Source organism: Coturnix japonica, chromosome 4, assembly GCF_054131305.1.
Source record: "Coturnix japonica strain WE chromosome 4, WE-NBRP24, whole genome shotgun sequence".
NCBI lineage: Eukaryota > Metazoa > Chordata > Aves > Galliformes > Phasianidae > Coturnix > Coturnix japonica.
The window spans coordinates 36,052,740-36,066,764 of NC_140666.1; the positions used below are offsets into that span (position 1 = coordinate 36,052,740).

Consider the following 14,025-nt stretch of genomic DNA (forward strand, 5'->3'; position numbering starts at 1 on the left):
TTTTTTTAAAATTCATATTAACATGACTTTTAAAGTGCTGATCAAGGCACAAGTCTTAAGCTTTTAAGTTAAAGGTGATCATAAAAAGGAAATAATACTGTTTCCTGTTGGCTCACTCTGCTTTTTTTTTTTTTTTTATCTTTTCTTCAATCCCTTCTATATTCACTTTCAGCTGTTCCCAACCAGGTTTCCTTCTTCTGTTGACAAAAATTGGGCAGTTTTTGTTTTTTTTTTCTTTTTAAGTGCTACAACCACCCACCAGTCACACAGGTCTTAAGTAATAAAAGTGTTTCTGCCTCCCCATATTTGGATGATCCCATGAGAACTATAATAAACTTTCAAATAGCCTTGAAATAAAGACAGTTCTGTTGCAAATGTTTTTGAGTGTTACTGTCTCTTAAGTTTTGGGCAGCCAGGTGAGGGACCAAACCAATCAAACCAGTTCAGATCAGCTGGACCTTTCTCATTCCCAAGAGATACTAGCAGACTTGGCCATATGTATGTAATTCCTCTCTTTTTCCTAAATGGGGGTTGAAATCAGCTACTATTTGTAGAGAAACTTAATGCTTTTGTGGGTCCCAGTCTTTTGAAATTCTGTTTAGAATTTTTCTATGCTTTTGGTATAGTTGAATTGCAGTGTACATATTGTTTTCTTTAAATATTATCCAGCTTTTTGTTTGTGGTAAGGAGATATTAAGTGTAGAAGAAAAGTACACCTTCATGTGATGACTCAGAAAATCTCAGCTGGACTTTGTTATATAAGTTGATGAGTAGCACCTGAGACTAATTACCAGAAAAACAGGTGATAGAACAGCAGCAACCTTAAAAGTAACTGCTAGCCTGAGGCTGTTATGAACATTTTTTGGAGCAGCTCAGAGAAGTTTTCTTACTGATTTGCTCTATTCTGGATAGCTGGAATTAGAAAGTCAGCAAAGATGCAGGACAAAAGGAAAGCTTTTTTATGCTGGCCTCTCACAGAACAGAAAGATGAGAGCTCCCTGGGCTCTCCTCAAAGAGAACCTGAACTGTCCACTCTCTAACCAGGTGAGTTAAATGTGGAAGAGGCTACTTCAAGGTGAGAAGCTGAGATAAATATTTCTGTGGAGTTGCCATGTTCTGGCATTTCAGTGCTAGATAGAAAACAATTCTTCCAAGGCGAGGATGGCTTTTTAACCGTATAAAAGCCTTTGGTGAATTTTTAAAAGACTTGATGGAAGCTAAGAGAGGTAGTTGTTATTACTTGTAAGAGAGGATGGAGAAAAATAATTCACGTATTAACATATCTTGCATAACAGAATCACGGGCCTGTTTTTTTAATGTTGTATAGATGGTATTGCCATCTAGTTTTGTAGTGGAAATGCTAAGTCATGGTTTGAAGCAGTGATTGAGCACCTGGTGGGAAGGCAGGGCCAACCCAGGGAGCTTATCTGCATGCAGTGTGCCTGAGTGACCAGAAGGGATGGAGCCAGGATCCACCCCTTTCTCAGACCTCATGTAAGGACTGCCAGTCGAGGTAAGGCTATTTCTTGCTGGAGATTCCTGCCTACCAGAGGCCTTTAAGAGGTAAGTAGCTTTTACGCTTTTTTTTTTTTCTCCTTTGTTTCTGTATCCATAGTTGCTGCATTTGGGCTTGTTCTCTGCTGCAGCCTAGGATTGTGCTACTTTGCTGTTATTTTTATGCTTCCCATCACATTATAGCATTACAGCATTACAAGTTTAAGTAAAACCATTCTCTTGCTAAATAACATATTTTGTTACTACAGATGTTTTCAGAACTGCAGTTTTTCCTAGTCTCCTGTGTGAATATAATCATTTTAAGACAATAAATCAGCGTAGAGATGTCTGAAAATGTTGTGGCCCTTTCTTGATGCACTTCTCTCCTTGAGTTTTAAGCCTTTAATTAGCATGTTGGAAACTAGCTGTGTTTTAATGATCTGTTTTATTAATTGCTCCTGGTTCATTCTGTTCAGCACACTGCAGCCTCTTATTCTGCTCTTGAGATTCATAACTGTGACCTGGCAATCACCTTTTCTGGATTTGTGCCTAAAGATACAACATAACTCTACCATCAGCAGTCATGGTAGAGTAGTGTGTTCTTTACGTGCATCATCTCACAGTTCATTTTCTTCAAATATATTTGTAATTCTGTGACTTAAACAGTTTAAACTAAGGCACCTCCTTGTCATGTTGTCCTTTTTCGATAAACTGCCTTTTTGTTGTTCTTTAAGCCCTTCTGCCCAGCTCCTATATATTTTGTGACTTATTTTTCTTGACAGATGGTTGTGAATAGCTTTTTGTCAGTTCTTTTTTCATACCTGTAAAGTATGCTTGCTGAAGGCCAGTAAAGAACTATGGATTGCTGTAGGCACTAGAAGGTACCTGTAAAGATATGAATGCTTTGGAGGCTTTTTCAGCCCCTTCCATTTCAAATGATAAGTCTTTTGGAGAGAGAAGGTGAGTGCTATTGGGTGTCTGCTTTGCTTGGAATTATTGTTTTCAAGACTTCACAGTTATACCATTCACTTGGCTTCTTTTTATGGTTGCGTGTCACATGGTTTGCAATGGACTGAAATCGCTGGCCAGGTTTTGCATTCAGTGTTCTCTGACTGTTGCCATCAGCTTCACAAGATAAGCACTATGCTTGTTCTTGCCATCTCTCTCCAGATGGGCTCCAGAATAAACAAGTTGTGTAGTTCGCAGAATGAAGCTGTTGTATTGCCTGCCAGCCTGGGAGACTGCCCCATGGAGGGGAGAAAGAGACCTCTGGGACAAACAAAACTGTGCCTCTGATTCACTGAGACAGCAGATGTGGGCAAACTGGCTGGAGTGGCTCTGTTGCCAGAGTCTGCAGGGCTCTTGAGATGCTATGTCTGTTATTGAGATGCCACAGGCCCATTCTGGTGTGCTGTGTCAGAGTGCCACCAATGTGTCCCTCTGTGTTCATATGCTCTGAGCTTCTGAGGAAGAGAGCTCTGATTTCCCTCTTTTGTTCATTTGAGGTAGCTGAAAAAGTGGCTCCTATTTATCCTGTTTATTTATTTAGCTCAGTTTGATTGGGGTGTATGACAGAGTGGTAATAAAGGAGCAGTTTTAGTGGAGAAACAGACTCCTGATTCACACAAGCCTATTGTAAATACAAGTGTAACTCCAGTGAGATTATGCTGCTGGCATACAATTGGTTTGCAGTATGGGTGCAAATATGACCAACTCTACTGCTGTGAATGGAAAAGAAAGGTATCGTTTTTACTTGGGTCTGATTAAACACATTATAGTTACAAATAGTAAGTGGATCCTCATTGTATGTTTATTTGTCATATGCATGCAGAGTCATGAAAAGTCATGAAAGTGATATCACACCCAACTTTATAAACAGAAGTGGATTTCAGTCGTCTCTCAGGAGTGTAGGAATTCTTATTCTAGCAAGCATAGAGTCCTCTTTTTTTTTTTTCTTTAGAGTTTGTTTGTGATTGGTTTGTTCATTCTGTAATGAAGGAATGAGTTTACAACTCTGCATCCTCTTTTCTTCATAATCCTGCCAGCTCCTTTGAGACTTCAAATCTGTGAAACGTAGAGAAGGCAGCTGTTATGTAACTTTTGAAAGAGAAACTATAATCTTCATTCATGTGCTTCAGATTGTGGAGAGGTCTTAGGGTCTCTTTTAGCAGTGAAAAACCTGTCACATTCAACTCTGTGCTAAATATAAAGTGAGCTATGATTGTATTTAAGTGGGCACCTGGCAAGCAGGCTTTCCTTGCTCAAGGAATTCAGTTTAAGTGGGCGTGCTACTTGTTTAGGCTTGGTGAATAACACAGCTGGCCTTTTTAAAGATATTCTAATTTTTATATTAGGACAGCTTTCTTTATGCAATATCCCTCTAACATATTGATGCATTCCTACACGTAAAGAAATATTGTCCCTCAATGTCACTTTCCCTACCTTTATATCTTTGGAATTAGGTTGTTGGTTTTTTTTCATTTCTTCAGTTTACTGAGCCTAACCTGTTATAAGAAGGAGAATGAGTCTTGGTGTGTGCAATGCTACAATAAGGCGGTTTTCCCAGAGCGCTTGGTTCTTGGCTGGAGGGAGGGTGTTCTGTCTCACCTCTGAGCCTTTCACTTCTGCCTTTTCTTGATCATTCTGGGATTGGTAATCCTGAGCGTTTTCAAATTCATGTGGAGTCTGAAAGATGGCTGCTATCCCATCAGATATTACTTCAAACTTGTGGACCAACCTTCCAAAGTCAAAATCGCCATAGAACTGGAAACAGCAGTATTAAAAAAATGGATCCAAGCATAGCTTCATTTTGAGCATAACTTGAGCAATGGCTTTGACTATGAACAAACCTCTGAAATGCAGCTTTATGCCTGTATCTGCTGGGTTTTTTCCATGCCATTTTCTGAAGCAATACAGAAGGAAGCTACCTCAAGTCTGGTGCCTTGAAAAATTAGGTTTTCAGGAGATGAATTTATACATTGTGCCAGGAGAGGACTTTCATCAAAATTCTTTCATGGGGACGTTTTAATCTGTATATGTGGTTCCTTTGTACCCCTGCTGGTAATGGTTAATTTTGTGCTGACTCTGAATATATTCTTTGTGCTGTGGCCAGTCCGTTTTATGGCCCATTGTATTCCTCATGGTTTTTCAGCAATTGTGTAATTGCAATAAATATTTATGATTTCCACAAGAAGAATATTTGGACAGTTATATAGAATTAGAGTTCAGTTTAAACTGGATGGCACTGCATTTAGGGAAAACAGCTATTTGCGTTTTTATAGTCAAAATATTAAAAAAACTAAACTTTCTAGAAATTGATCACTTTCAAAACATTTCCTAGAAAAGTGCTTGGATGTTGATTTTAGTGTTGGTAAGGTACATGTGGCATCATAAACAGTTACCATGAGCTAGGAGCCTCCTGCTTGAGGAACCTGATTCTGCAGAGCAATCTTTTAGTGAGGGGTACATGTTTTATGGCTTGTCGGATCCATTAGTGTTAATACAAGCCTTGGAGTAATCTGTATTGTGAGCAATCAACAGGAACAGAAAAGGTGTGTGTATTGCAGAAAGTGGAGGGTCCATTGAAGCTTGTGATAGTTTGGTTTTTTAATGGTCTGAGCTGCTAGGATTAGAGTTATACAAGGAGAATGATGTTTCTGATATTCTACTTGTGGTAGATGTAGTGTGTTCATATATCCTGCAGCTATGCTGGAGAGGATGTGGTGGAAGGAGTGAGTGATGAGGGACAGGCAGAGTGGGAGCAACTGGCCAAGGAGCTGGAGACAAATGTTCGCAAACTTTTTTTTTTTTCCCCTTCTGGTTGCTTGAGAAAGTGCAGAAAATGCTCCTTTCTGTGCCAGCAGCTGTGGGTGGGTGGCAGTTCTATGGCCATTCAGTTGGATAGAATGGTCTCAAATATGATGACTGGACATGTAGTGTTGCAGCTGAACTTACAAAAGGAGTCTGCTGTATATGTGAGAGTAGAGTGGGACTCAGGACAGGGAAAGGATGTCCTGATCACCCTGTGTGTAGTATCATCATATGTGTAGTTTATTTTGTGTTGCTTGAGTTGTCTGGCATGGTTTTTCTTCCAGTAGTTGGGTGGATGAAAGCATATGCAGAGTGTGTGGCCATGCCTTTGTTCTCTGTACCTTGGTCATCCTTTTACTGAGTTTGCATGGGAAATTGCGATGGCCTCATATCAGGATGTGCAAGGAGCTCAGTCAGAGTTTGTTATTTTTACAGTTGTGCATAGCCTGAAAAATGTGACATGCATATTACATAAACAGGAAACAACACTGGCAGGGGACTGAATGTAGCTGAAAACCTAATCTAAATAAGGCCGTTAGTCATCTCCATATGGTAACCTTTCAGTGCCACACAAGCTTGAAAAACACGCTCGATGAATGTGTGGATACCAGCTGTTGCCTTACACATTTAAATCTCTCTTTAAAATTGATCTGAGGCACGAATATTTTACAGACAGCAATTGTGTGTAAAAGTCTGCATGTGTAGAAGTGTTTACATGGGAACTGGGCTGGACCTGTAGCACTAGAAATGAGACTGAGGTTTGTTTGATCATCTAAGTTTCTTATAAATAAATAAGTTTCTTATATAAATAGCTTAAATAACAAAACAAAAAACACAGAAGTTAACATACTTGAACTGTAATTGACAGTGCGTCATTATTACTAAATACATATTTGTTATAAATAAAATACAGCATGTTTGATAGTGCTGGCTAGTATGTAATAGCTGGCTTCATTTCCTCAAATCCTCAGGAAGAATACCATGTAATACAGCAGTATCCCCCTTTTCATCATATAAAATGTTGGCACTGTCAATTTCTGTGTTTTCATGTATATAATCTATGGGTATATTTTGTCTGTTTTGTTTTTCAAATGCCTTGGGAAGTTCCTGCTGTATTCCTGCTCCTTCCTTCCAAAAGTTTTCCCCTCTGAGTTTTTATGAAGCTGCCTAGAACATAGGAAAAGGGCAGGTTTATACAAGTAGAATACAAACTACAATGTACTGTGAGAAAATATTCAGTGTATACCTGGGAAAACATTTGCTTTATATACGTGTAATAAAAGTATGCTGTATACTGCTGGTGAGAAGTGTAGCTTCCAGACTGCAAGTCTGATGTGCTGAAGCTGGAATTGCTGGTTTACTACTGAAGTAAAAAAAATAGTGAGTCATGGTTTTATGATTTTTGGTTACTAGTATTGTGCATCATAACATCACGTAGTGCACAGAACCAGGCCAAACCAGCCCGTAAACCGTTGACGTAGTGACATGGAAATTAAATTGTACACTACTTTTCTTGTAGAAGGCAAGTCCTACAAGACCTTAGGAACATCATCAAAGTAGGAATAGAAAACAGTGATTTACTTTGCTCATCACAGTTCTGTTGTGTGTGGCAGTTCACACTCTGAAGTCACTTTGATTTTGAGGATAACAGTCAAAGAGGTGGGTCTGTGGTGTTTGTAGGAGCAGACTGTGCTGAATGTTAAAATAAAATGTATCTGAAATTACTGTACTTGAAATATGGAGGTCAGTCCCATCTTTACAGTACATGGCAAATTTGCTAACAGGTGTAGTCATTGCATAGGTACCGGTTTCACACAGTGCTGAGGTTATTTTGCATTAGAGATGCTTATACTCATATACCATTGCACCTCTCCGGGATGATGATGTGGTACAGTGATTTGGAAATACTTTTTTAATAACAGAGCCAAGCTTGAGGTGTACGTCACTTCATTTATTAGGCTTGTATTGTCTCATCAAATGTGTTGAAGTGACTGTCTCATTTTATTTTTGTCTGGAAAGCTGAATGAAGAGAGTTTAAAGGAAATGAGAGATAATAGTCTTGAAATTGATATTTATTTATTTATTTTTCCTCTTTAAATAAGGTGCAGATGTGTGCTTCAATCCTCTACACTGATTCTGCCTCTGAGGGTCTTTAAGGAGGAAAGGGGAAATATTTATCCAACGAACATTTGAGAATGACTCTTGAAAACAACAACAGAACCTTCAATGATGGCATTAAAGGGAAGGAGGGAGGCAAAGAATCTTTTTCCCCTCTTATTTCAATGGAAAATGCATGTGCTTCATCTCCTTCGTAGAGCATCAAGAACAAGAAGATTAACAATTTCCTTTTGCAGGTCAGACTTTAAAATGTGGTCTTTGCAGTACAGAGCACATGAATTATGAAAGCATGTGGTTAGTTAGCTAACATTAGGTCTCTACTTGTAGCCTTCTTCCAGAAAGGCCAACCGTAAATTTCTCAGCAATCACCTTCACTAAAATGCTGCTTCCCTGCTGTCTAAGCTTCTGTGCGATCTGTCTGCACTAAGTAATGCAGGAGTATTTGTGCGTATTGTAGGAACACAGTGAGGAAATTGCCTATTTGAGTTTATTATGTTTATTATATTACTGATATTACTTATGGAAAGTTTTATTCTAGAATAACTAAATATGGGATTTTGTATTTTATGGTTAAGAATCTTTATCACCTGTTTTAACATTTAATATTACAGTAACAAGAAACAGACTTAACTATTGAAACGTATAAGTATCTTCATAGTCTACACTGTTAGTTTTACGTAGTGTCCTACAATAGCTCTGTCCTGCAGCTTATGGTAAAAGTCAGTAGAAATAAACAAGAAGAGCTTCTTTTTTTAATTACTGTAAATTACTTATAGCAGTTATAAAGACCAGAAAAGAGCGAAGACCATGTTTTCTTTTACTTACATTGTCTATCAAAGCCCCTGAGGTACTGAGATCGATATTTTCATACTTGGAAACAGTAGCTTGCTTTTTAGTGGGCACAAATGTGATAGCCTGCACTACAAGAACAAACAACTACATGGATACAGAGACTAGATAGGAAGGTGAATGATGCAGTTTTCTGTTTCATTCTCAACAGTAAAACAAAAACACGTTGAATAAATATTAATGGTATATGACAACTACGTACCTTTTATATGAAGTTTGAAACTAGTTCCCTGTACTACTAATCTGAGTATGTCTTCTATCATAGAAATAGAACTACTGGTTAAAATTCTGCTTTGTAGTTTGTCTATCTTTTGTAGGAAATAAGATGACATCAGCGTGTGTTTTTGTATATTTATATATATATATGTGTGTGTGTATATACATACACACATATATATCTATAGTATATTGTAGGGAGATCCCTAATTGACTACAGCAATTATAGAAAGGGAAACAGCAGAATTCTGCTGAAAAGGCTGAAACTGACTGTAAAGTTCCCCCTAAAGGCTTACAGCCCATTGCCACTGGTCTTATGTGAATAAGCCTCCAAGGTACAACCAAGATGGAGCTGATACTGGCACATGTGTCACTTCAGTATTTCATGTTCTGAATCCAACTGAATGATCCCACATAAATATTGAATGTGTTTGTTTCTCAGGTCATTAAAATACTGCTGTAGCCAAGGAGAATAGATTTATCATTGTGATGATGAGGTAATAATAAATTCTTTTGTGTTCAGAATGTATCCAAGCTGTGTGACTAAATACGTAGCATTAGCTTCCCCTCCTGGCCAAAAGAAGGAAATGATCTGGAAGGCAAGATACGCATGAATTGTTTATCAATTTTATTTTAATATGCCAAAGATGGAAACGCTACTTCTTATATAGCAGAAATAGCACTTAATTGCCTGGAGGAAAACAGACATTCACAATGCAAAATTCAGTGATTTTAAGACTGAGGCTTTATGTTTGTGGGCAGGCTGGAGAGTAAGCGTACAAGCACAACATGCACACACTTCCATACAAGGAACCAAAACTACTTGCAAGATAAATGATAGCCTCATGTTTAAGATATTTACACGGACTGCAGGAAACAGGCTTCCCTATTTGTGTTGGGAGTTCAGCCTAAGCAGCACATATATAAATTTTCCTATATCTCAGTCTTGAATTCCAATTATCAGATTTATTGTGGGTTTGGTCTTCTTCTTGATGTTGACTGTGTCATCCTGGAACTGAAAAAGCGTGTCTTGATATGTTTTGCTGCAATTGTTTTGTTCCTATGGCCACTTCTACCTACTATCTCACTTCCACCAATTGTCCTTTTCACCTACTTGTGAATCATTCAGCACAGGGATGTTGAGACAGACTTCTGAGCACTGATGCTGTTGGAGATGCAAGAAAAAGCATTTGAATGCGTGAAAGTCTACCTCTTTTAATGTTAAAGTTGCTTACAGTGATAAACTGGGTTATGCATGTGTATAGACAACAAACATACAGAGAGGTGTCAGATTGGTATCCACAGATTGTAAAGCTAGAAGGATTATGGTGTTGGAAAGGGATAATTGGAAACAAATGGGAAATGCTCGCAGGGAAAACTCCCAAGAGGAGCAATCTCCAGAAAGAGATCCTTCCCTAGTGGCAGTCACCCCTTAAATGGGGTATAGGAGAGGTGGAGCCAGGCTTCACCCCTTCTGGTCACACAGGTCAATTGCCATTAGCTGTGTTCCCACAGCTGACACATTGCTTGCCTCAGGTGGTCAATCAGAGGTTCAGGCTGTGATCAAGTTCCTGTACAGCATTCATCATTGGTAGTTTGATTTGGTTTTGGCCATAACATATGCTTTACTTTGAGAAGTAAGATTTTAACATTTTGCTGTTTAAGAATGTGCTAATTTCATACCAATCATAGGAATTTTTTTGCATGCCGGGTTGGGGGAGAAGGCAGGTAGGATTTAGTCCCTTGTAAGCGTCAGCCTTTGGTACCAACTTTGTCAAGTCTGAAAGAACTTAGAAATTGCCCCCAATTAATGATTTCTATAGGCACAAAGTAGTGGGGATTGAGGATGCTTCGTAAAAGTCAAGCATCATATTTTACATTGCATACCATATTTATGAACATGCTTGCTGTGATTTCATTGCTGTGCTGAAAATAATCAGGAGGCAGTTAATGGTTTTCAGCTGTATAGCCTTGTGAGAGAAATACTTTGATATCATGAGTCACTGGAAGCTATGGAGAAAAAGTGGGTTTTTATTAATAGAAAAAACGGTAGTATTTTATGGGCAATATTTTACTGATAAGTGACTTTGCTTTCCTGCTTATTATTTTTAAGAATGGATCAGTCTTGGGGGACCAATACAGGTAGTTCCTACATACAGCAAAAGTACGTCTTCATATGTTCAGGAAAAAGCTGGTGGGTTTCAAGCAGATGCTATTCATTTAATTGTCTTGATATAATTTCTTCCCAGCATTTTTCATATAGACCATTGAGGATTTCACTTTTGTACTTGGCTTTGCAGCGAATTGCTTTCAAGTGTCTTGAAACGGTTCTTTCAGGAAAAGTACTCTAAAATACACACATGGCAATACATGCATTGGCAGTGCAGCTGGTGGGCTGCATAGACTACCATTTCTGAACTGCTGAGCACACCGTTTAATTCTGGTCCACAAGATGACCGTACACCACGAACTGAACATTCTTCCCTACAGATCACAGATTACACAGAACGTTTAAAATGCGGTTGCTGAACTTAACGAATACAAGGGAGAAGTACAGATTAATAAACAGTCGGGGGCTTAAGCGCTTCTGGGGGAATACGCGGCGGTCGTGAAGGGATTCCAGTTTGCCGTTTTGAAGACGCCAGGAGTTAAACCTGCACCGCCACGAGCGGAGGGGACTGACTGACTGACTGACTGACTGACTGACTGACTGACTGACTGACTGACTGACTGACTGCGTGCCGCTCGTGTCTGCCATCCCCGGGCGGTGGTAACGGTTGGGGCTGAGCTGCAGCCCCACACAGCAGCCCCGACCGGGCACTGCTGCGTTCCCCGACCCCGGGGCGGGCTCTGTGCGTGAGTTCCGGCTCTCTTTGAGAGCGTCACTTCCCCGGCGTGCTGCGATGGTGAGGGGGCGGCGGGTACCCGCAGCGCTGAGGTGTGCTTGCCCCTGAGAGGTTGGCGTGTGGCGGTCGCAGAGGCGGCAGCTGAACGGCAAGGTGGGCGCCGTGCTGAGCTATGGAAGCATCGCCGAGAGGCGGGCGGTGTGGGCAACGCTGGGGATCGAGCCGGTGCTCGGTCGGAGCAGGCCCGGAGCGGGTCGGTGCCCGCAGCTCGTTGCTAAATGTTCTCGTGCCGCCGCCGTGTTTTGTCTGGACATAACGTGCCGTAGTTTGTAAAGCCCTGCGCTCATCGAAGGGAAACATGCTAACGTGTGCGTGGGTTGCTGTGCTGTGTTTGTTCCTGCGTCTTTAGGGTGGGTGGTTTGTACACTGTTGGAGGCTGTCGTGCTTAAAAGTGCGTTTTAATTATATGATTATTCGCAAAAATGATGCCTTCATTTGTTACGTACAGTAGTAAAGTGATGTGATGCTATTGATGATTCCACAGCATCGTTTTGTTCTGTTTATCAGAATAATGAACTTTTTTGCTCAAGGTGGCAGGTTGGGATGAAATAGCTGATATGTGCCTGTGTGCTTGTTTCATCTGAATCCTCACAAGAACTTTGAGTTCTTGGAAGCAATTAAGCATGTTTTCCTCTCTCCTCAGGGTTTCTGCAAACAGAAGTGAAGTGATCTATCTCTGGTACTCCAAACAAAATGAAGATCCCTTCTGTATTTCTGAGATTCCCTCATCATTATTTCTCTAAAAGAACTTACTTCAAGAACTTGAATTTCATTTCCAGATCGGATTTCCTATGCGTTAAATCTCTTACACCAGCGCATCTACATTGCTCAAAATGGATGTGTTTGTCAAAGTGTTTGAGCAGAGAACTGTGTCACCAAACTGCCCCTGAGCAGGAAGCAGAGGGGCTTTCCGACAGAGAAAAAGGACTTGTAGACAGACTTTACAATGGGCTTGTCCAGGGTCACAGAGCCTGTTTAGCTGAAGCCATTACACTTATAGAATCTACTCAGACTAGGAAAAAGAAAGTAGCCCAGGTGCTCCTTCAGAAGGTATTATCCTACCACAGGGAACAAGAGAAGTTAAATCAAGGAAAGCCACTTGCCTTTAGAGTGGGTTAGTCTTTTTATGCCTGTTCAGTAATTGCTTTGACAGAACGTCAGCGTTCACCTTTCATTATCGCTGCTGTAATTTAAACATTCTGTAATCTTGCGTTGTTGGTTCCTTATGATTTGTGATAATTCTAGATTGCTTCTGCTGTCAGTGGAGTTTTGGCTTGGGCTGGAAAAGGTTCTTGAAAAAGCTGTGGAAGTAATTGATGCTTTTTTAGTTGTTGTGGAACAGTTATTGTTGTGGGTTGGTTGTTTTTGTTTTTTGTTTGGTGGTGTTTGTTATGTGTTATGAACTGAAACATGAGGTAGTTAGCTGTCATCTAAACTTACACAGGGAAGGATGTAACTAGACAGATCAGTTCTTATCCCAACGTTGGTGTTTTCTTTGAGTACATTCTCAATTCTTTCAAAAAATCCATAGGACAAAAAATACTTATCTTTCTGCTTTACTACATTGCCTTCAAGCAGCAGCTTTTCATCGGAGGAGAGCTGAACCTGGTTTTCTTAGAAACTCTAAAATGTTCTTCCTTTGCAAAGGAGAATTTGTCATGCCAAGTTGCCATCTCCTGTGTACAAAAGTAGTTAAAAAGAGAACTTGAGTGTGGGAAGCATGAGAAATAGTGCAAATTATCAAGCTGGTCTTATCTTGTGTGCTTTGAAATGCTGGTAAATTGACTAATAGCCCTTCAAAGTAAATCTGAAAAATAGAGTTTTTTCTGAAGTTTTGGGGCTATAAGCTATTGTAGTTACATTCCTTGGAATGGAGGAAGTAAGGCTGGATAATACCTAGTGGTATGGATAGGATGAGGGGTGCTGAAGTGAGAACTGCTGTTTTGGATGAACCGACATGTATTTCAAGCTAATTACAGCTGCTTAGTTGGGTGTATCAACTGTGGCATATCCTTTTATTTACCTTTCTTTTGATACTGTGGTATAATATGAATTGTTTTCAAAATAGCATTGACAGTGCTTATGTAGCATGTTATTTATTTCATTAACAAGGTGGTTTGGGTTTTTTTTTGTCTTTTTTCTGTTTTCCTAACATGCTTATGTAGGGTTATCTGGTCCTCCTGGTGCTGGGAAATCAACTTTCATTGAATGCTTTGGGAAAATGCTTACAGAAAGAGGACACAAAGTGTCAGTGCTGGCTGTAGACCCCTCCTCTAGTACAAGTGGCGGTAAGTAGGTCTTCATGTTTCAGTCAGGTTTCTTATATATTTTGAAATGTATTAACACTTCTTTGGGGCAAGTGCAGGATCAGTTAGGGTGCCTATAAGATATTAAAAACTGACACTATGTTGGTTTTTTAATTTTCCCCATACAATATGAAATGGAGAATTATGCATCAGTGTCCTGATTTTGTCAGGTTCACTCTTTTCCCGTGTTTGAATGCTCTTTTATTTCTTTTTTTTCTGTCTGAAATTATAGTTAATTGCTTTTTTTTCTCTCTCAGGTTTTACGTGTCTGTTTATTGCTGTGTGAATTAAAGAGTAGAATGGCACTAATTTCTGTTTATATTTTG

General features: G+C 39.7%; 1 protein-coding gene across 15 annotated transcripts in view; it reads left to right on the forward strand.

Annotated features, from left to right (window-relative positions):
* The first annotated feature begins 11,368 nt into the window (after positions 1 to 11,368).
* MMAA (metabolism of cobalamin associated A) overlaps positions 11,369 to 14,025 on the forward strand; it is a 31,613-nt gene continuing 28,956 nt past the window's right edge. For 8 of the 15 annotated variants that reach the window (XR_014945755.1, XR_014945757.1, XR_014945758.1 and 5 more), the window contains exons 1-3: positions 11,369 to 11,486; positions 12,037 to 12,507; positions 13,559 to 13,681. Coding sequence is in view for 6 of the 15 variants with exons in the window: in XM_015861130.3 (XP_015716616.1) it covers positions 12,087 to 12,507; positions 13,559 to 13,681 (544 nt within the window). In the remaining 9 variants the exon portion in view is untranslated. Of the gene's footprint in view, positions 11,744 to 12,036; positions 12,508 to 13,556; positions 13,682 to 14,025 lie in introns of those variants that run through there. The other 7 variants (XR_014945760.1, XM_085546481.1, XM_085546480.1 and 4 more) reach the window with 6 other exon arrangements.